Source organism: Mauremys mutica, chromosome 3, assembly GCF_020497125.1.
Source record: "Mauremys mutica isolate MM-2020 ecotype Southern chromosome 3, ASM2049712v1, whole genome shotgun sequence".
In the NCBI taxonomy this organism is placed as follows: domain Eukaryota; kingdom Metazoa; phylum Chordata; order Testudines; family Geoemydidae; genus Mauremys; species Mauremys mutica.
Window position 1 is genome coordinate 130,101,708 of NC_059074.1, and position 24,294 is coordinate 130,126,001.

Here is a 24,294-nt window from a genome sequence, read left to right on the forward strand (position 1 = left end):
CCTGCCAATTTTGGGGGTTTTGTAAATCCAAGTTTCCTGTACTCTTATTCTTTTCTCTTCCCTGTTGCTGGGTGAAAGCTCCACACAAACAAAAAGGGGAACTTGCTAACTATGCCTCCACTCCTGCAAACTGCTTCATGCAGGCACTGGAGTCAATGGGGTTCCACTGTCTGCCTGCTTGGAGCAGTTTGCAGGAGCGGGGGCCTAAGCTGGAGAGGACACTGAACTCAAAGACAGGTGATTTGGGTTCTGGCTCATCTCAGCACTGACTTGCTGTGTGACCTTTGGCAAGTCACTTTATCTGTCTGGGCCTGTTTCCCTTCCCCTCCCTTTGTCTATTAGATGGTAAGCATTTGGTGGCATGGACTGTCTCACTGTTTGTACAGTGCTTAGCACAAGGGACCTCTTGGCATTACTGAAATACAAACAATAAATGGTTAATGAGGTGGGGAAGACTGAAACTGACTATACATAAAGCCAACAAAATAAAAGCAAAAGCTTCCCCCCCCCCGCCCCCAATCTTTCAGTTATGGAAAGCTTAGGTAGTACTTGTAAAGATACCAAAAAGTATTCAGGCAGAATGATTTACTTTGGTTACATATTTGTGCAAGTTAAGCATGTGTGATTTCATGAAACAGTCACAGGAGGGCAGCAACAGATCAACAAGTTGTTTTAGTTTTGATGGAAGGGAGATATATATGATAAAGCCTTCTAACAGGCCAGTATTTATGACAATACTTCGTAAAACACAGTAGAAAAAAAAACTTACTGGCCAAACGGATACAAACACTACTTCAGGTTTTCTAAAAATCTGTATTTACACAACTTTGTAACAGAAGCTGACTGAATATTTTACAATTGCACACAAATGTATTTGGCGTGAATGTAAAAATGCATGGCGTGGGGCATTCTACCATTATTTAGCGCCGCTCCTCACTGTAAATGACAGCAGGGCAGTTGCATAATCACTGAAGGTTTTCACTCAGTACAGTCTTTGCTTGCACAGGAAAACTACATAAGGCCCCAGATCCTGCAACAAGTAGGGCTGCAGAGATTTCAATGAGGCTCTGCACAATTGCAGCAGGGCTGAGGTCTAAGCATGTCTTTTTCCTACCGTAGATGTAGAGGCCAGTTATACAGGGACACATCATTCAATATTTTACTTTTAACAAAACAACTGAGGGCACAATCCTGCAATGTGTTGATCATCCTGAACTCAGAGCTGAGGTTTCTCAGCTCCACACAAGATCAAGTCCTTACTGATTATGCAAATGTTAGGAAGGATACATCATGCAGTGTACTTTTTCTCCCCATGTTTAGTTTTGTGGTAGTGGGTATAATCATTGTACAATTCCTTAAAGACTTCTCTTACGCCCATCTGTAGCGATGCATTTAAGAACTTGATGTCCCGTTCAATGCAAAGGTCTAGGATGTGATATATTCCCTCAGTTAGATGTTTCTTTACAGATGGATGTAAGGTCACCTAGGAGATGAACAAAATCCCATGAAACTTTTTACTTTTCATAGTTAGGATACGTCAAATGACTGGAAATAAAAGTACTGACAAGACACAATCCAAGGTATCAGCCCATCTAGATAATGCAAAATATTAGATAATAAATTAGCTCCCTGATTTTGTAAACCTGATTTAAAAACACAGCAGTAATGTATAATCCTGGATATTATGATGTGCACTGGTGCTAAGTTTTCAGGTATAGACTCTGTTATACTTGGGACAATTTGAAATCATCTCAACCAAAAAAAAACCCTACAGTAAAATATTCTAAGATACCTATCCTGGAATTGATTTTTCAGCAGCTTTTTGTATACCTCTCATATTCAGGAGACAGAACAATAGCCAACATAGTAGCTGCATGCTGCACACTGAAATCTCAGTTAGGGACAAGTCTTTCTGTGAGCCTACATCTAAAATGTAGAGTTTGTTTTGCCTCTTCCACTTTAATAAATGCATTTATCTAGCAACTTTTATCCAAGAATTTCAATTTGCTTTACAAGCATTAATTACAGAAGCCTTAAAGAAAACCCTCTGAGGTGTGGGTTTACTTGACCCATTTTAATCCTGCAGAACCCCAGGCACAGAGAAATTAAAAGACTTGCCTAAAATCATACAGCAAGCTAATGGCAGAGCTGGGAATACAACCTAAAACTGCTAACTCAGTCCCTTGCTGATCACTAGATATGCTGTCTGCCCACAAGTGCCATAATCCTCATAACAAAGCTCATTAAGGCTGACTCTGGAGTGTTTTGGGGCTCTAGGCAAACTGGAACACATCCTGTGATCATAACCCACTCACTGAACATTTTACTGCCTTAGGTTCAGGTGGCCTCTGAAGCTGATCATGCTGTTCTTGCCACAGAAACAGGTCTTTTCTCTGCTGAATACCAAAATTAACTTGGTGCCTCTAGACCTGTGCTTCTGCACTCCAAGCATAATGAAAACTGCATGAGAGGCTCTCATTAAAACTCAGAATTTTCCTCTCTTTCTGAGGCAAGTAATAAACTCTTCATTATGGAAGTAAACTTCTAATCACTCTGTCAGAGCCAGGCTCTCTTTCTGCCCTGAGGGGACAGAGCAGTGAAGGGGCAGAAGTTGCCTTCTAAGAGGATGAAGAGTCAGCTGATAGCTGCATAGAAGGAACAGTATGAAGTGCCACTATAATCGAGAAGTTGGGTCAGTTTCATACCTGGTGTAAGCAGATACATCTGCAGTGGAGTTACACCCCATCTGAATTTGGCCCCAAACCCTCTTGACTGTCTTTACTTTACAATGCAGTTCCCTCTAATCACTGTCTAAAAACCTTATGAGATTTAAACAGCTGCCACTGTAGGCTGGCAGTTAATTTGACCTATAAACATTTTATGGTCTATATAGTTAGCAAGACCAATTTGCATTACAGAACTCTTGATGGGGGATGGCTAAGTGTGTGAAGAGTTATTCCGCCATTGCTGAATTATACGACAGCTCAGAGATAACGTGTGAAAGGTGAGATCAGGCATATGGAAGAGGCTGCAGGTGTACCCAAGACCAACGACGGCGTTTTTTAGGTTTGTTTCAGAATAATTAATAAGGGTCTACATTTGTTGCGATAAATATTGATAAACTAAATTTTTCATCAGGGGAAACTGCCCTTTATGACAGAGAGTAAAACTGTGTGCAGCCTTTGTAAAAATCTACCTTGAAAAGGGGTTTCTCCTCTGTTCTTTCAGAGCAGCATAAGAGAGGTCACAAGTGTGTTCTAACATGTACAGGCCCAACCCCTTCCCCCTTTGAAATTGATCCTCTTAAAAAAAACAAACCTCCATGTCACCAATTCAGTAAGTGTCCCACCAATTCATTAACTCTCCTCCCCCTGCTCCTCATGCTCAATTATTCCCTTAACATATGAATCCCCAAACCAAAATTCATTTGGGCAGTTATTTATCATAATAAATAAACTAGTTAGACATATGGTTACACTGCACCCTTTAGCAAAAGTCTCAAGAGGCCTTACACTCTTAACACAGAATCAAATAATTTGAAAATGTCCGTATGTGAAAATTAAAACAGACACCACTTTCTGAACAGTCAATGCTTCTCTAATTACCAAGCACAGCTACTGAGCAGGTTTTAAAGAGTGAGGCTTGGAAACAGTTAAACTGCATGTTCAAACCAAAGAGATTCAAAGTTAATGTTGGACTACGTTATTTACAGAACAAACTTATGCTCTATATATGAAAGACACTGTTCTGAAACACTGGGGGCTTGTCTAAATGTAGGGTTACCATATTTGAACATTCAAAAAAGAGGACACTCCATGGGGGTGTTAGCCCCGCCCATAGTCCTCCCACGCTCCGCCCCGTCCTCGCCACCGCACCTCTCCTCATCCCCTGGCCCACCGCTGCGAGCCTCCTCAGTCCCCCACCCACTGCTCACCTCCTCCCACCTGCCACTCACCTCCTCACTCCCCTGCCAGAAACCCCCATGCCCGCCCCGAGAACCTCCACCTGCCGCTGGCTCGTCGCTTGCCTACTCACCCCCACCCACCCACCTGCCACTGGCTCCCTCACTGCTCGCCTCTTCAACCCCGCTGCCCTTTTCACCCCCCCTGCTCACCTACTCAACCCCCGTTGCTCACTGCTCACCTCTTCACCCTGCCCTGCTTGCCTACTCACCCCTCCTGCCGCAGGTCCCGCTGGCTCCTAGGATCAGGGGCAGCCGAGGGGTCTCCACGTGCTGCACCCGCCACAAGCATGAGCTCCATAGCTCCCACTGGCCGGAAAAAGCGTCAATGGGAGCAGCCGGAGCCGCGGAGCAGGGCTTGCATGTGCCGGCAGCACGCAGAGAGCCCTCTCCCCCGCCCCCCAACCCTAAGAGACAGAGGGACCTGCCGGGGGGTTAGGTGGGGAGTCCTAGCAGTGCTTACCTGGGGCAGCTCCCAAGAAGCATCCGGCAGGTCCCTCTGGCTCCTAGGATACAGTGAGAGGGCTCTCTGCCCGCCGTCAATGCCTGCGGGCCCCGCCGCCGCAGCTCTGATTGGGCAGGAGGGAGCCAGTGCAGCACACAGAGACCCCCCCTCTGCCTCTGTGCTTAGGCACTGCACCCTTTACTGCAGGCTCCTGCTGGCAGGCGGGCGCCGACAGCCCTGGGACTTTGGGTTACCATACATCCGTATTTTCCCGGACATTTTTAGCTATTTAAAAATTCCATGTCTGGGAAAACACAGACATATGGTAACCCTACTAAATGAAGAGTTAGTTCCTCGCAGTAGCCTGACGTGTACTAACTGTGTGTGGACCCTGCTGCCATGCACTAACAGCTCCGTAGTGTGCTTTGATCTACCTTGTTTTGAAATGGGGGTAGATCAAAGCTCACGAGGGACTTTTACTGCACAGCAGCACGGTCCACGTGGACAGTTAGCATGTGGCATGCTAGTGTGGGGTAGATTTTACACCCCAGCAAAGTTTAAGATCAAGTGATGCACCCGCTTTTAAAAATTTTGGCCATGCATACTCTCTTATAGGGAAAAGCTACTCTTATTCAGAAACCACTGACTAGTGGATTTTTCTGTTTGTTTTATGGGTTGCCCCTCCAAATGCTCTAGTAATATCTTCTGAGCAATGTTTGTTTACAGTTTTAACTCCTCTAATGGGGAGGGGGGAAAGGGGGCTTGGTAAAAGCACCTTGCATTTACACTGACTTAAAATATTTCCCCCCACCCCTTTTCTTCACCCCTTCATCACCTGGAGCCCCCACAGCTGCAACTGATACCAAAGCGGGATTAACCTGGTCTTGGGGTGGGGGGTGCAGTTTGTGGAAAAGAAAAGGAAAGGTACAAACATGAAAATGATTACAAAGAGTGAGAAAGCAGAAGCTGGCAGCTTCTGCTGAGGATGTGGAAACAGGTAGAGCAGATACCAGAGAGAGCACTGCCGTGAATGAGGTGCTGAACACTGCTAGAAAAACAGGTAGGGCAGGCATGCCACAAAAAAGTACACAGACAGAACTCTGAACAGCATGTGAGCGAGTTGCAGAAGGACCTGGCAGCAACAACTTAGTTTACCCCAGTTAGTCCTACTGGGGAAAAAAAAGACAAGACAGGAGCAGCTGGATTTGTTAACACCAAAGTTATCCCCTTTGGGAGTTCCCTATGGCACTACTTCCAGTAACTCCTGTCCTTCACCCATACCCAACTTATTGCTGGGAAGGGCTCTGGCTGCAGAAGCTTGAGGAAACTGATCATACTGAACATTACTTGAAAGGGTGGCCAAATTATGTGGGTAGCTAAGGACAAAATAGTCTGTTCAGCCAACTGAAGGTTCAGGCAGCACAGGTGGCACTCTCAGTAGCTGATACTCAAAGATTATCATCATGTTAAAATGCAGCAGTACTTTGCAAGTATGATGTCAGTCTAGAGACAGCCTGAAGTTCTGCTCATGTGAGATGCAGCCCAGCGAGGCACCCAGTAAGCTGTACTGAAGTGGATTAAGCCAGACAACAACTGTGGAGATTTTTGATCCTACAGCAGTTGCTCCAGATGGCTGATCGGATTTGGATATTTGAACAGCAGCCAAGGACAGCAAGACAAACCTGCCTGGCTGGGCGAGTGCAGAAAGGTACCTGAATATCAATGGATCAGGCCCAGAGAAGCTAGTACACAATGCAGTCCTTGGAAAGACTTTGCTACAAGGCAGCCCTTAGCACTAGTACTCTCTAGAGCCTTAGCTGGGGCAATTTCAATAACCAGGACATCAGTAATTAGGGTAAGTAGGCAGGATATGGAGCAGCTGTGTGTCCAGCACAGAAAGGAAAAAGGCCCAGATGAGGTTTTAACCTAGGACAGGGAGACACGTAAAACCCGATCACTAGCACAAATTAATTACAAGAGGATTTTGCAGGCTTTGATGGACACAGGCAGTTTTCCAGGTTAGCCAATTTGGATTGCATTGAACAAATTAGTAATTCAGAAATTAAGTCTGGCTGTAAGGCGCTACTCCAGTGTAGATGTCCTTCTGACTATGCAAGAGCAAGAATATTTGCTTTCAGTAGAACTGGGGAATGACCTTCCATATGATTTGGTGTTGGATGAGGGCCCCCCCCCCAATAGCTGAAAAGTCAACCCCTCTCTATCTTGGACAGCAATCACTCGAAGGAAGTATTGCTATTTGAAGATTTGTTACCCAGGGACACAGAGCCCAAAACAAGGGTGAAGGAAATGTTTGACAGCAGTGTTATTGAAGTTGGTAGTCATACCTGACAGGGAGCTTCCCTGTGGTCTGGCAGAGTTGCAGATTGTAAACAATATTCTTAAAGGTCTGTATGATAAACTGGTTTTTATTTATGGGGAAATAAGCGAACAACCTCCTTGTGGAGCATTGTTTTTCAATCTGATCAGATTGGCAACCATTTATTCTAAGTCAAACTTCTTTGACACCCGTGATTTTAAATTTACTACAAGAGTAAAAAAAAAAGTATCAATAGTAATAATGATAGGCTCTTACAATTTATGTGTGTCTATCTGTCTGACAAGGAATACCTGACCTTCAAGATTAAGGGCACACAGGGAACAACAGAGTGAGATTGTTTGATTTAGATTGTAAATAAAATTTTAACACCCCCCCCACCAAATTGCCTTTCATGACCCCCCCTCTCATATTCTCCCCCCCCGCTTTCCGTCGCTGTAATCTATGTCGAACATTATGGGGTTACACCGGCACAGCTACAGCGCTGTAGTGATGCTGCTATAGTTCCCATAGTGCAGACATGTTCAGTGCCTGGCATGCACACAGACCAAGCATGTGTGTTCTCAGCATCTCACCCCATCCTGGCACAGTGTGCCTGTGCCAGGCACTGAACATCTTCATTCCCAGCTCCCCATCCTGGTTTCAGCACTGTGGGGACAAGTTTTGAAGGGAGGTATGGATGCAGGGAATTTAGGGGGAGGCAAATCTGAAGCCTCCCCTACTGCACAGCTTGGACCCCTCACTTCCTCCCCACCCTCTCCGATTTCTCCTTTTCCCCTAGTAACAACGCATTTGCGGTGTGGGGGTGGTGGTGGGGAGCTTCAGGGCCCTTCCCCACTGCTGGAGGCAACATGGGGAAGGAGGGAAGCTCTAGTTTCCTTCCTCTGACTGTGGAGCAGTGGAAGGAAGGGGAACCCCAGAGCCTGTGAGGGACTCACAGGAGGAACTGAGAGGGATGGAGGAACTTGAAGGGGGTGGGAGAAGGGCAAAGATGGCTCCATTTCCCATCATTTCCCAGCAGCATGAGGAGTGCACTGGGCCCTCAGGAGCTATACTGCATAGCTCTAAGGGGTGAAGGCTGGCAAAGCAGAGAGCGGGGAAGCTGCAGATCAGGAACCCCTTGATCAAATGACCTTTAACGCCTGCTTTCCTTTGTACACACTCAATTCCATTGTTCAGGAAATGGTTGAGGAGGATGTAACCATCCTAACTGCTTACTGGACTCTTTCCTCTGTTTAATTAATGTCAAATTCTTGGCAGTACTTCTAAAGATTAGAGACTGGTTATAGATTTTAGAGCACTAAATTAATCGCTCTCAAACCAGAAGTTTTAGTCTGAGGGTAAAACGTGCAAGATAAACTCCTACAGAATGCAGGCAGACAGCAAGGCATAAGATGTGCGAACACAGTCTCGGATAACTGCCAAGAGCGGGGCTCAAACTCAGCGCATGGGTGTGCTCAGGTTTAATGACCACAGCATGTCACCTTTCACCACTCACCTTCTGTGAGAACAGGCTGCCTACAAACTCTGACTTCAACAGAGCCCTAGTCTTGCTGCACACGCCCATGTGGCTATCACTCTCTCTTTGGTTCATCAGAAAGCTCAACCTGACCTGGAGAAGTAAACTTTATCCTCTAACTTGTTCAATATCACTTCCCCAAAGGGGCAGTGGTGTCATGTACTAGCCAAGATAATTCTAAGCACCTGAGATCAAGTTTGGGAGAATTAGAACCATGGTTTGAGCCACAGGAGCAAAAAATTAAAGAAATAAACAAAACAAAAAACCACCACACCAGAGGAACCAGGTGATTTTGTAAAAACAATTTTTAAAGGGGTATATCATCTCAGGAACCTTTGCTCAGATGACCACACATCTGGACCACTAGCCCTACTCTAGCTGTTCCTCATAGGGATGTAATTTCAAGACCTCCAAGTCAGCATGTGGATTTTAGAACATTTAAAATAGTTGTCTTTTAAACAGTAAGTGACTCTCAACCTGAACCTTATAATGACTTTAAGGTGGATGACTGTGTATTACCTTCTGCAGTTCAATCACGTATTGGGCCACTATGAAGACAGAAAACACTGTGAACTCCTCTGTTTTTGCAGCAATGTGACTATACATCCTTTCTATCAAGTGTGCACATTTCAATACAACTCCAAACTCATCCGTGTTCCCTAAAACAGAAATCAAAGTGTGGTTCAAAATTAGAGATTAAAAAAATTGCTATACAAAAGACAAACTTCAAATAAGACCAACAACTAGCCAGCCATGGATTCATATTTTGGATTTGCCAAAATGCATTTGGCTGGCTAGTTGTTGGTTTAAAAGCAACTGTGCCCTTATGAAAATGAACACTCCCATATAACACTTCATAGACTCTCTTTCAATGGCAATGTTGTTAAGAATAAAGGCTGTTTACACTAGGATGCAGCCAACTTTTGTTACATGAATTGAAGCAGAGAGAAGGGCGGGGAAGGTACCTCCCACAGTCCAGCCCTCTGCCCAGTTAACAGGAAAAAGAAAAAAAAATCTCATGTTTTTGTAAGTGCCACTTACAGAATACTTTAAAAATTAGATGGGACCGAGGACTTGAATTTTAAGGAACAATCCTTCACTGACAGGCATGAGATAACTTAACAGAAATTAGGGAGGAAAGTGGGGGGAAATCTAGGCATGTGTCTTGTTTTTTATTATTAAAATACAATAATTCTGCAGGGATAGACCAAGTGAATCTAAATCACAGGATTTCCTGAATCTGTAGCTTTCCACTGATTCTTCTCCTTGGAAAATGTGGATATTACTGAAATGTATAAGCTCAGCTTTTATGCCATGGGTTCACCAATGTAACATTCCTCTCTCCCCTTTGGAATATTTTAATGTACACTTGCCTATCTCTCTCTCTCTCTCACACACACACACGCACACACACGTAAATTTCAAAGCAGCAAACTTGGTTTTAGCCACGTGAATTAATGGAGTCAAATAAGTAAATCCCAAGTAACACTTAAAACATTTACAAGATTCTGGTTTTGTATCTAACACACAGCGATGAACATGTAGTCTGGAGCATAGCTAACATCTGCAACACAGGGCTCTGTTTAGTAGCACATCTATAAAGCCCTCTCCCAAGTGCACTAGTGTAAATCAGCACATTTGGAGCCATCACACCAGAAAAAACATGCTTTTCCTAACACCATCACTGACCTTATACAATGGGGCTACTTTGGTTGTTTCTGAGTGAGAATGCAAAGGTGGGGGAGAAGAACCGAAATAAGATACAAGGAGCCTTGCCCTTGTCTGTGTCATGTCAGCCAGGGTCACAGTTCGGAATGAAAGCACTATGCTAGTCTCCCAGGATGAAGCCTGGAAAGAACCTTTCAAAGAGCGTCAGAGCGCAGATTGCTATGTGGCTCATCCTCACTTCTGCCTATGTGAGCTTTTGAGCCACGATCTGGCCCTGGGACTTTGCTTCAACTTCTAATGTTACACACAGCCTGCCCTGTCCTACACATTCTTCTGTGCATTGCACCCAATCAGAGTCGGGTATGTTAATGAAAACGGTGACACAGCACCTCTGTCTCCTTTCTGTCGCCCCTCGTGCATAACAGAAACAACCAGCCTATTGAAGCTGTTCAGGAAAGATGGAGCTGCTTTTAGCATCACCTGCAAGAACATCAAATGAAGGAGGATCAGATAATACCTAATGCAGTACAGAAAAAAGGCTTTGAGAATGGTTCTTTATTAAAGCAGAGCACACAGCATGACATGCAACACCCCAAAATAAGAGTGGATTTCTGTGCTTTAAAGGAAGGTACATTGACTGTAAGCGCTACAGGGAAGGGACTGTCTTTTTGTTCAGTTTCTACCGCTGCTGGCACAATGGGGTCCTGGTACCTGACTAGGGCTCATAGGTGCTATAGTTAATACAAATAATTATAATCATCTCAAAGTAACCCCACATCCACAAAGCAGAGGTTGAAAGTTATGCTAGTCTAATGCCTGGGACATTTACTGCCGTCTGTATGGAATCAGTGCTTGCCCAAGGGACCAGAGATTTAAGGACCAACACACTTATTTATCTGAAAACGGTTTAGAAAAATCAGCTTTCAGCTGACATAGGCACTAGAGGGAAAATTTTCAAAAGTGACTTACACAGCCAGGTGCTTAAGTCTTATTGATCTACAAAGAGACTTAGGCTAAGTGCCTATATCATTTTTTTTAAATATGGAATTTAGGCACTTTTGAAAACTTTGCCCTAATCTAACTTTAGAGGTTTTGTGATAATCTGCTTCCAAATATCGGTTATAATTTCAGAACCTCTACATGTTTTCAACCTATGGTCACAGGTCTGGGATTGGCTTCTTAAAATTTCTGATCACCAAACCTTCCCCACCCTCCAGCCCTTCTCCCTTCACCTTAGGGTGACACTGCAGTATGGAGAACAGCACTTCATGAATTCCCAGGAAGATGCTCCCATACTCCTCCATCTTCAAATGATCCAGAGGGACAGTCAGAAGAATGCTGAATGCCAGTGTCACATGATGGGGATTGGAGAGAATCTCTTCTCCTTGCCTCAGCAGGGCTGCTACCGTCTCCAGTATAGGAACAACAATGGTGGGAATCAGCAACTGGTCCTGAGAAGCCTCTTTGGTTTGTATCTACATGTGAAAGTGAAGACAACAACAACAAAAAAGAATGTGGCTGTCTACAAACAGCCCCTTCTTCCACACTAAAGAACTGTACTTTTGAACTTGAACCAGCAGGAGTACATTGGCGCAAACTGCAACTGCATAAAGCTTCATCCGTACTAATCAATCCGTTTTAGGCATATGCCGTGCACCATATCCACACACAGCATTCCCTGAAAGCACTGCAGGGCCTGTGCATTGTTGCATCTATCCCACAATCCCATAGAGAAGATGCATACAGAATATGGTAGACAGGGTCTATTTGCACCTGTTCATGTTTTTACACTGTTTCAATGGATATTTCTGTCCTTCACAAGCATTGATTCACCTACCACGAAGGGCAGGAGAAATGCTCTCACAGGCATTGTAGATGCCATGGCAGGGGATTCCCAGTCACCCCAAGCCACTGCCAGACAATCTCTGGTCCCAGAGGGTCAGACATTGTGATGGCAAGCACCAAGACCACTACATTTGGGTGCAGCACAACACAGGTAAGGAATCGGATTTAATTATCTTCATTCACTTATTCAATCATTTTTATAGACTCTTTTTTATTTGTTGGCTTTTTGCTTTGCTGTAAGGCCAAACTAACAGTTTTTTCCTCCTCTGGATCAGAACAATCATTGCCCAGGCCTGGAGAGAGGCAACTCTCTAAGCCTCTCCATGTAGCCTAATGAGACACGTTCAACCCCTACACAATGCAGTGCAGCCCCAAAGTGACAGTGATGTTAATGAATGAGCATTTGTGCCATGCCAATATACAGGGATATACTTGGGGAAATTTGGGCCAAACGGTGTAAATGGATCCTAGCCAAACTGATGTGAAATGTAGAATTTCATTTTTTTTAAAATATATTTCTGTGTATGTTTCAGACACAATAGCTACAGGCTCTGTCAAACAAAAGTGATAGGTAATTTATACTGTGGGAGTTACTTACAACTAAAGCTGTGATTATCTGTGGGCTGGTAAACCAGAAAGCTTTCTCTTTCTCTCCAGTTAATGGGCAGCTGAGCAGCAATTTGATTAGCGTAACAGCTGACAATACTTCCTGCAAAAAATGGATAAACAATCACTGCAAAAAGATAAATATGCTCACTTGAAATACGGCACCTCTCAGTGGAAACATTATCAGCAGTTCAACAGAATTTGTGCTGAGCAATAATAGCATTCTGTACTGTCTATTTTAAAAGCAAATCATGACATTAAAACATGATAAAATAAAGGCAGATCAACTCATGTACCAGCCCATTATAGATAATGGAGGGAGGTAGTGTGAACATAGCTTGAGCCTGCCATATAACCAGCATAATGTTTTACCAGCTAACATGTCATCACATATTGGCTTATAATAACTAAGATGAAAACACAGAACATGAACGTACTTCAGCCTTGCAGTCCAAAAACACGTGGATTTCAATGCCTATATCCTAGGGCGATTAGTGTTACACAAACAACGTGGAAAGACTAGGTTAGATTTTTTTTTTTTTTTAAATGGACATTATCTACAGAGATGACACAGGCGCCTTTTCCAAATGGGCAGGTCTGGGAGCCAGATACTCCTGAGCTTTAGCACGGCTTTGAGTTCCAAGTCACTTAACCTTCCAAGAGGGGTCTATGCCAGGCTTGTTTGCCAAATTTCTTCCCAATGTTACAACTACCAATTCAGTTCCATTGGTGACAGATGTTACTCATGTCGCTTAATGAACTACTGGAAGATGCTCAGATGCTACAGTAATGAGCACTGTATAGGAACCTACATAGAATAGAATAGTAGGAGCACTAATATAATCAGTGCTTCACATAACTGCTGGTGTTTAAAAGCACCATGCCATCTGACCCTATTCAGAGTAGGTTTGGACAATAAAATGGTTAAAATGCCAGTGGCTGCAAGTATCTTGTCTATGCTACAGCTTTGGTGGTAACAACAGTGAGAAATTTTTAGTGATAAAACCTTTTGTCTGGTCTAGGTCTCGGTTTCTCCATCTGAAAAATCGGAATAATTGTACTAACTTACCCTCCTCCTCAAAGCAGTCTTGTGATGATCAGTACCTTTGTGTTTGTAAAGCACTTTGCCTATGAAAAGTGCTCAGTTAGTGCTAAGTAGAACTGTGATTAGCAAAGAACCATCCACACTACAAGAAACGTGTATTAGCCTGTGCCAATTTACACCTACAATTACAAAGAACAGACCACACTAGGTGTGACTTTTAAATGAACTAGGCAAATCTTTGTTTTGAGTGAATGAAATTCATGGACTGAACCAGCTTCCTGGTAATCACCTACATAATTAAGACAATTTTTTCGGGGTGCTGAGTCTGAGGACTCTACTGGATAAACACAACAGGAAACATAAGTAAAACTTTTATTTGGCCAGTTTGTCGTGTTAGAATTAACACATAGGAGTCGACTTTCAGCACTGTCTACAGGAACTCACTGATGTGAGACTCCTGTTACTATTACTGGAATCAGAGTGCTAAATGTCCGGGGCTCCTACTGAAAGCTTTCTTCATAGGTAGCAACTTTCTCTCTTTTTCACAGTGGATTCTATTGATCTCAGGTATTTCTAGGGCACGCTTCATCACAGTATCTAAACACCAGTTTTATTGCCATGTAAGCTACCATGAGTGTGCAGCATAACATAGAAACACATTTAAAGCCGAACTCCTATTTCTTCCTCATATCGTTTCAGTCTTTCTTCCTGCCAATTTTATCAGATACCATCCATGTTCTATTGCAGTTCTTCAAGCCATGGAGAGACAACTAAAGAAAATAAATTATAAGAAATAAGCCGAAAGTTCCCTACTTTAGGATTTTGTTTCCAAATATTGCTAACTTCAAGTCCTTGGAGCACCAGCCTCATCATGACACAGAACTCTTCAGTAGTGCAGCTTTCCACCAGCTGGGTCATCAATTCTATCAGCTGCATTTCTAGATCTTGAATCACCTGGACTGTGGTGCCAGGGCCTGCATATTCAAGAGACACAAACATGTCTGAATTGCTTATCCACATTGGACATTACCATAAAAAAACCCTTTCAAAATCAAGCCTTGAAAAAGAGCTCTCTGTGTGTGTCTTTTTAATGTTCACCCGCACAGAACTGTTTTCTCCCACCTACCACAGCAGCAGTGGTTCATTCAGAACATTCCCATCCTACTGTTTATCCCGCAGTCATTATCTTGATTAAATGCCTTCACTGTGTGAAAACACTATAATGAGGCTTGTTCACAAGCTAGGGGAACAAGCTGATCACAAGCTGCAGAATATCAGGGTGTTGGGAGGAGACCCACACAAGACATGAACATTAATTGACAAAGCATAGATCTCTGTTAAGCAGTGACCAGGTCTCCTACATATTAAGTCAAAGTTTATATTATTTATGACTAGTTTAAATTTTAGTTTACTTTGCAAGCATATTTTTCTGCTCCACAAACACCCCAAATGTAGCAGTAACTCCTGGGATTTGTGGCAAGATTTTCTGAGGAGAAAATTTTAATCTGTTTAAAGCCTGGCACTTCTACAGCACATTTCATCCGAGAATCTCAAAGCATTTTATCACCATTAATTATGCCTCTGCACTAAATAAATAGGATACCAGCTTTGTACAGGAGTAGAGTGCAGTACAGAGATTTTAAGAGGGAGTCAGCAGAAGAGCCAGGGTCAGAATTTGGTAATCCTGACTCCCAGTCCTGTTTTAACACTTACATCATACTGCCTCCTATGGTGAATTCTGTAACTGGAAAGAATTGAGATACACAGCATACAAGAGACAGACTATAAGAAATATTATACATAGACACTATATAAAAATCTATTTGCAACTCAACTAGCAAGAGCTTCAGCCAGGCTCATAAACAGATTTACAAAAAGGCTTCTCCATACAGAATTGTTCTACAATTACTCTGTTAGGGATTAAGCACATTTGTGATTCCCTAACAATTAGGGAGTAATATAAATTTGTAAGATCACTGTAGTAGCAAACTAGACTAAATCAAACCTTTTCAGGCATCAAAGACAAAAATAATATTGCCAGGGTTTTTTTGGTACTACTACACTGCACATGTGCAATGTCAGTATAGGTTATATTTTAAATGAGGCAACATGGCATAGTCATTAGATCACACTGGCAGTCAGAAGACCAGGCTCCCCTAATCCCAATTCTGTCACTGGCTCACTGTGTGCAGGTGATAACGGGTCTGGTTTTCAGAGAGGCGCTGAGTACCCACAGCTACCATGGACTTTGCCTGGAGTATATTGTGTTCAGCACCTCTGAAAACCAGGCCAGTAGTCTTTCTGTTCCTCAATTTCCTCACCTTTAAACAGAGATGATACTTATCTACCTCTGTAAGGCCCTCTGAGATCTTCAGATGAAAAGCGCTGAGTTATTTAACTAAGCTGATCCATTAACTCCTTCAGTGCTAACTGCTATACCAGATACATAAGACCAAAAAAATGCATCTTCAGAGCAGTCCCCAAAAGTTTGACCACATTTGGTGAAATGGTCCTAATCAGAATATTTTTTCAAGGGTGTTTCTCAGTGCCTTGGGCCATCACTTATAGAACACTGTAGTATCATTTTTAAAAGGGCTCAGGACTACATTTTCAAACCTTGATGGATTTGTGTCACAAAATATACATGTGCACACACAAAACATGTATTAGCATACGCAAAATACATATTTTTGCATAAAAACAGAGCACTTAGGCATATGAGTAATTATTTCTGTGAAAACAAAGAGACCAAAATAACTACGTGGCTGACATCCACAAAGACCTTCCAGAGGAGACCACTACCAAGACAGGTCAACATTGCGTCCCAGTCATGACAACAGTTTCCCTCTAAAAGCTTCCTCCCCCCCCTTTTTTTTTAAATTAAAGATAGAACCCATTTGCTGATGGGCTAGCATAAGTGGGTATCTCATGACTTTCTTAAGAAATTCTTGGATGTTTTTACCCACCCCTGTATTCCAAAATTAACAGAGGAGCTGAAGAAAAGAAAAAAGCTCTGTACCAGCAAGTAGTTTTTTTACAGCATGAAACACAGTGAGCGGAGTCTCTTCTCCAGGATACAGATCTGTTACTGAGCAAAAAACAGTTAAAAACTGCAAGGCAGAGTGAAGGAACTGGAGATGGCCTCCTGCAGAGGTCAGCTCTCTCAGTATCTGAATGTAAAACTTTTGGTACAGTTCAGTGTGGGAATACTCCCTATATTTTCCTGGGTCTTTAGGATTCTCTTGCTCGCCTTCCATTTTCATAAAGCCACCCGTGGACATGTAGCTCAGATCTGCTTTCAGTAGGGTTGTGACAGATGGGATGAATGCCAAAGGCAAAGGCTGGTCTTTGGTGAGGTTTCTAAGGCAGAGTTGAATGGCTGTTCCTGTCTGGAGGACAGTTGGCTCCAACAAAACAGACAGCATTTCTGTCAATTTCTGTTTCTTCTCTGACTGCTGCTGGAGGTACAGAGTCAGAACATGGCAGAGTGTGGTTAGTGGCACTAGGAACAGCTGACTGACTGCAGTGTTCCAGGGCTTGCCTCTGTCTGCATCAGCATATGGTTTGCAGCTCGCTAGGAAAAAAGTGAACTTTTCCAAATTGAGTTTCAGGCTCTGCCTCTTTTCAACTATCATCTGAAGAAAACATTCCAAAAAGGTTTGGATCACCTGGAGAAATTCTGCCCAGTCGGGAGTGGTCAAAACATCAGCAAAGCACTTGCTGGCTGCAAACAGGGCGGTCATGACAGCCTCAAGAGCATCACTGGCATGAAAAACTTTAAAGATGGAATTGACACTTCTGCCAGTCTGTAGGCATGTTAGGAGGTGGAAGCAGGTAATTAGAAACTTCAGTGATAGCAACTTACTGCAAGAGACGTTAGCTCTGGTATTGGCTACCAAGGATAGCAGCAAGAGAAAACAACGGGTATGGTCTGAAGGAAAAAGACTGTCAAGTTTCAAGGCAGAAATAATCTCTAGTAAATGCAAAAAGCTTTCTATCTGATCTTCTTCCAAAGTAATGGGGGAACCAGCCCTTGTTAACAATAATATATGTTGAGCAATTTTTTCCATTGTTGTCCAGCAAATGAAGGCTTCATCCTTTGATTGATTGTTTTTTGACTGTGCTTCCACCATGCCAACCATTTTGCAAGATGAGAGGACTTCCTCATGCCATGGTATATTATCTGCAGACAGCTGTTGAATAGGCTGATCTGCGACGCCCTGAGTAGCAGAACACAGCACACTAGCGCACTGCTGAATAACGCGGCTTATAAAAGCACACTGCAGCACCTTAATTTCTGGAAGAAAAGTACTATGCAGCAAAGCTTTAGAAACCTTTTCAGCTGTGATGAAGGAATCCTGATCTGCAGAAACTCCCGGAGTTTTAGTTGATGATAAAATCTTCAGAAGCACATCAGCAACATACTCTACATCTTTCAGAGAAAGATGAGGAATCAGGATTGTTAGATTTGAGACTACAAGGTACCAGTGTGCAGCTGGGTAGGTGAGAGCATTTATTGCACTAATGTTGCCATTCCAAGGTTCTGACTCTTCCGTGCTCATGCTTGATCTTCCAGAATGAAGGATGAAAGCTGCGGCATGCTGCAAGGTGTGAAGATCAGCTTCAGTCTGAAAACTGGTTTGCATTAAGATCTTTTTTATTTTCTGAAGCATGAGCAATTCTAAGCAATATTTACTAGCTGAACAGAAATTACTTGAGAGTCTCACTACCCTCTTCCAACACTGTCTATCCACGCCAGAGAGAAGGGCTGAAAAGTCCCAGCTCTCTGCAGCACAGTCAGTAACACCACCAGCTGCTTCAGCCAGCCGAGACACATATTTGCTGCAGTTTATACTAAGCAGAGTGTCAAGCTCCACACATGTGTAGACAAGGAGGAGTGCAGAGTCACTGACCTTCTCTAGCCAAAGCCCTGGTTTATTTTCCTCTGCCCAGTGATCCTTCAATAGGTCCAGCAATGGATGGATTACCTCTCTCTGCATCTTGTCCAACAGACTCTGAGTGCGAAGGACAACAGGTAATGGGGTGACGTTATCCAAACTCTTCATGTTGAACAGAAAAGTGTGCAGTACTGAGCTCACAGACAACAGCTTCAGTGCCATGTCAGAGTCATCTTTAACATCAGGAATTATTAGAGTCTGACACTTCTCCAGTATGAGGAACAAAATATCCAGAATCTGGTTGGGTGGCAGCTCGAGGAGGCATTCACGAAGTTTTTCCGTCAGCCCAGCAGACAAGACTGGCAGCCTTAACTCATCAGCAGCTGGACGGCAGATCACAGACAGAACCTCTTCAAAGAGTTTAGGAAACTGTCGCAGCTTTGTGTAAGTCTGAAACATGGCATTTATGAGAGTCTCCTGGGGCTTCTTTGTACGTGGCTCAGAGACCTCTGCATCGATCCAAGCTGAGGCCACTAGGTCATCCAGATCAGGCTCGACAATTAAATGATTTAACGAAATCAAGGCCTTGAGACACCTAAACCAAGCTGGGATGGAAGCCTGTGAGTGATTCACCAACATTTCTGCCAGTTTGCGGTAAAACTGGAATTGGGTCTCTTTGTGCCTGATCCGGTCAGCAGCAACGTTATAGATATCATTGCTGAGCACCAAGTTCAGGAGCTGTTCCACAGCAAGCAGTTCTGTACTCCAGTCTACTGGTGAGAGCGTCTCCTGCCATAGATCCTCCTGCAGGTGAGAAATCCTTAGACAGCCAAAAAGCCTGGTGAACATGTGGAAACAGACCATGTGGTTTTCTGCCTTGCAGTAAGAGTCCAAAAAGAGCTTATAAAGCAGAGGTACTGAATTTGCTACTATGATCACCTGGAGTGTTGGTTCACAAAAGCTAGCATCACGGAGCTTGGACAGCACTGTATTAACAGGCATAAGAATAGTTTTAAGAGCCCTTTTCTTTTTCTCTTGTGATTCCCTTTCTGGCAGGAGCTCCTCTCTGTAAGAGGACAAGAGCTCGGGCTGGAAAATCCCAGCCTGCAGCACAGCCTCTATTTGGTTTCGGATTTCCCGGCTCAGATGCTGACGTACACGGCCGTCATCGGCTGGTGTCCACACTCTGGCCATAAGCAAATGCCTCAGGAGCAGACATGGTTGAAACAAGTGGCTGGTCACTTGCCCAAACACACGATTTGGATTGATCTGCTGCCTCTGAATCAGGAGGTACTGAGCAAAGGTCAGCTGTAGGACATCAAACAACAGGGAGGTCACAGCATCTTCTGAGGTCAGCAATTGACAGGCCAGCCAGGAGAGCTTGCTTAGGAGATTCACCATCAGCTCACATTTTGCTGTATAAATGATGGCGAGAGGCGGAGTGGAAAGGATGCCCCTGCAACAACTCAGCACTGTGCCAACATTTCCGTGGGATTTTTGAACACAGGACTCAGATATCCTTTCATTTATGACCTGAAGATTTAAAAAAAATTAAACACCCCATCACTATCAATCTTGCACACAGAAACAAAGGTCATTGGGGAACAGACAACATAATCTTCTATGTGCTGGACAGCTCTCGCTGGACACATCAACAGCACTTAAACAATCATTAGTAAAAGAAGATGGGAAGGAAATAGACCCACCAGTGGTCATTCCTGACCCCAGGCATAGACAACTGATCATATTCAAACTGTAAATTCTTAAAGGTAGGGACCGTGTCTTTGCATGTGTTTGCACAGCATCTGACATGAGGCCCCATTCCTGATTGCCTACTGTAATAGGAATAACAACAGCAGCAATAATGATGCATGATAGTCCACCTCATTCTAACAGTGAGGAAACTTACTTAGTGCTGCAGAGAAAAGAAAGGCAAGATGCCCTCCCCATCCCAACAAGGCCCCTGCCAACAGGGGGAATATTCCTTCCTTATCCCAAATTGGACAACCTATTTAGCAAGGATCTCCATTAGTAAGCAAATAATTCCACTTGTACTCTAAAACAGCCATATGATCTCCCAGAGTTTCCTGTATTAATATACATTTGCAAGCCTTTAACTCTCTCTCACATGAGTAATCTGAATGAAGTTATCTAGGCTACTTGTGAGACTAGGAGTTGCCTGACTGGGTCTTTACTTACTAACCACAACATTTAATCCCGTTCCATCCTTGATGGTTTGGGGAGGGGAAAACCTGTGAGAGATCATCCGAGTATGAGGCTATTGGGAAGTGTTGTTGCTTTCAATCTTTGTTCTCCACAAACATCAGCTGTCTTGCAACAGAGGGGATAGAAGAAAAAAATAAATACAATGGCCTAAAAATGTAAGCTAATTATCCATAAGTATTTCATACTACACCTCACTCTAAAAGGAAGAATCATATTGTATCACATACTGCAATGGTATTCATCACCTAACAAAGAGTATGGTTTGAGTTACCTGTGCAATCAAAAAGCTGAGGTTGATTGTCTTTCCATCCTTTAAGAGATTCTGTAGTTTTCTGCTATGGAGAATGTTATCCAGGTATGTCCAAAGTTTCTCAACAATTTCATCCTCCAGTTCAAGTTTCTTGTTGTAATATGAAACCAACGCATGGCTCACCCAATCAATCAATACCTGTGTTATTTAAACAAACAAAAATATACAGCTGTGGGTGATTATCTTTACCTCCATGGGAAAAGGTTAAAGAACTGTAGTAGCCACTTCACACCTGAGAATTATGTGGACAGATGCCCATGAAGAATAAGCTCGATGGTAATAAAGGTAAAGGTAATAATTGGAGATATACCAATCTCCTAGAACTGGAAGGGACCTTGAAAGGTCATCAAGTCCAGCCCCCTGCCTTCACTAGCAGGACCAATTTTTGCCCCAGATCCCTAAGTGGCCCCCTCAAGGATTGAACTCACAACCCTGGGTTTAGCAGGCCAATGCTCAAACCACTGAGCTATCCCAGTTCTCCAAGCAGGATCAGGGCTTAAATTTGCAACACAGTTTCTAAACTCAATTTTGGCCCCCTTAGTGCTCTAACCTTCATAGTAAAGCTAATTTCAAGAGTGAAAATGCTGGGTTCCTTTCAGCTTCTCTTAAACAAGCAGAGAAAATTTCTCACATGAAATTTTTATATCAGTGAGGACATTTTTGAGTGAGGGAACTTACGAAAAGAATTGGTGGATTTTCACTTCATAAAAATTGTTCTAATTTCCAAAATGCAAAAACAGCTTATCCTAAAGATTGCAAGTTTATTTAAAATCTTGATCCCCAAATAGAATGATTGCACAGGCCTGATTTAACTTTTTTGGAATTCCTACTTTTTAAGACTCTCTCTCTCTCTGTATATATGTATATTGTAAACCTCTGAAGCTTTGCAATCAGTAGAGCTTACAAAATCCTTGGGCAGTGCCTGCTTTGCTTACAAGGTGTACAGACATAGTCCATGTACTACAGGGTCTACAGAACAAACTGGAATATCTTGTAAACTCCACAATCACCACTACACAGTTACAAGCGCTAAAGGCCCCGTCTGACCTGTAAAGGATTATAAATGTCATAATAAATCAACACTGAACTTTCAAGGTCCATGGATTGCAAGCTCCTTGCTGACCACTATGGAGCTTCACAGCTCTTACAAAGCCTTCAGACCTACAACTATGGTTAAGGAAGAAGCGCATACTGTAAACCAGTGAGCCAAATAGCTCTCAATCAAGGAAACAATAATCTCTCTTAGCAAAGACAATGGAGTTTTTAAATTCAGTGAGAGAAATAAGAGAATTTTAAAATTATTAAAGCCACTGAAGCCAAGTCTCCCGGAGGAGTAAAGAGGAAGCCTTCAATTTCTGCTCCGTTTTTGTACATAGATGTGAAATAAATAAGATTTTTCTTAATTTTTTTTCAAGTTCTTAAAGAAGATACTTTGAAATAATATTTTTAAAGTTTCAGTTTTCTTTAAAAAGAAAAAGGAAATTTAGACAAAACACATTAAAATACAATTAAATTGTATAATATAGTTCACTTAACCGTTCCATTAAAGGTTAATTTCATGTTTTAAAGTGATTCATATAGCAATTTAAAAAAACACTTTTACAGATCCTTCTTGTGCTCAGTTCTCAACTAAAATGCTAGCTGGTTTGATAGCTGGATCAACAGGCAAAACCCACCAAACAATGTAAGGTCTGCCCCTCTCAGGTGAAAGGAGGGCCCACAAGTCCCAGAAATCAACTATTTGCAAGGAACAAAAAAAACAGGTCACAGGATCAAAACATGGTATCCAGAGAGGAACACCACACAGAGAACGTGCTGGACAATACCCACTACTCCAAGGAAGAATACAAGGACTGAGTGGTCATGTTGCCCGGAATCACACAGATAATGTGCCAGGAAACAGGTCTCTCAGCCACAGAGAACTCTCCACCACCAGTCAATTTCCCCCTACTGGATTGATGGATGGTCATTTTAGGCAGTATCAGGAGAAGGCTGGCAAGACTTTGCGGGGCCATGTAGGAGATGTGATGAAAGATGCTAGCCTTACAACTCTGGAGACAGAGGTCTTCAAATTTATCCACAAAACAAGTATAGCATGGGCACCATTGTGCTTGTGACCCCTTTCACACAGCAAGCCTCCGAGTGCAACCTCCCTTATAAATTAAAAACACTTTTTTCTTCTATTTAACACCATTATAAATGGAGGCAAAGTGGGGTTTGGGGTGGAGGCTAACAGCTCACGACCCCCCCATGTAATAACATCATGACCCCCTGAGGGGTCCCAACCCCCAGTTTGAGAACCTCTGCACTAAACAAAACTTCCATATAACTAACTGCCTCTTAGTGGTCATTGTTGTGATGGAGATGAAAACCTATTAGGAAACAGACTGGGCTACTTCGCAACCAGCAGCAACAACTTTCAGTTAGTCCCTATTACAGCTGTATTTGCACTAGTGCCTAGAGGTGAAAGGCTATGCCAGGGCTAGGCAACCTATGGCATGGGTGCCGAAGGCGGCACGCAAGCTGATTTTCAGTGGCACTCACACTGCCCGGGTCCTGGCCACCAGTCTGAGGGGCTCGGCATTTTAATTTAATTTTAAATTAAGCTTCTTAAACATTTTTAAAACCTTATTTACTTTACATAGAACAATAGTTTAGTTATATATTATAGACTTATAGAAAGAGACCTTCTAAAAATGTTAAAATGTATTACTGGCACACAAAACCTTTAATTAGAGTGAATAAATGAAGACTCGGCACACCACTTCTGAAAGGTTGCCGACACCTGGGCTATGCAATGCATCATTCATCCTCTGAATCAGCTTGGTCTCCACAGCAATGGATTGGTACATTTTTCTGTATTTGACAATTAAAACAAAATATTTATTGAAAACATACTTGTTCTTTATTTGGAAGAAAGCACTGATGGGAAATCCATGCGAAGTGAGCTAATTTGATTTTGTCTTCCCAAGAGGTTTTTGCACTTTTCAGCTTCAGGTGAATTCCAGAGTAAATTGCAGCCATAGAGACTACTACTGTATCTGAAACATCAAATATTCATAAAAATATTAGATGCACTTGAAATAAACATTAACCAGAAGAATTTAAGAATACCAGAATTAACAGTTATTCCTCTCTATTAAAGCAGACTCTTATTTGGGCTAGCCCTGTGTTCATTCAGCTTTACAATACAAGAGACCTGGGTTTGAGTTTGATACCCAGGTCTGGTCACTGAGGATCCAATCCACTGAAATCAGTGGAAACAGCACTGGATACCAGGCAAACAAGAGCTGGGAAAACCTGGAAGACACCACCACAAACTGGGCCTTTTTATGAGAGGGGCTGAATTACCCACCATTCCTCTGTAAATGACAGGAAGCTGCACATGCCCAGCACTTCTCAGGATCAGAGCCTACATCCAATGCCTAATTTGTCC

The 24,294-nt window shown here is 42.9% G+C and overlaps 1 protein-coding gene across 1 annotated transcript; it reads right to left on the reverse strand.

Moving 5' to 3' along the window:
* Window positions 1-580: 580 nt before the first annotated feature.
* URB2 (URB2 ribosome biogenesis homolog) lies at window positions 581-23,894 on the reverse strand. The gene is made up of 9 exons (XM_045010371.1): window positions 23,757-23,894; window positions 20,820-20,996; window positions 16,444-19,855; window positions 14,238-14,398; window positions 12,372-12,482; window positions 11,161-11,403; window positions 10,318-10,408; window positions 8,780-8,919; window positions 581-1,483 (listed from the first exon to the last, which is right to left on the reverse strand). The coding sequence occupies exons 1-9, from the start codon at window positions 23,880-23,882 to the stop codon at window positions 1,289-1,291; spliced, it is 4,656 nt and encodes a 1,551-aa protein (XP_044866306.1). The 5' UTR covers window positions 23,883-23,894; the 3' UTR covers window positions 581-1,288.
* Window positions 23,895-24,294: the final 400 nt, after the last annotated feature.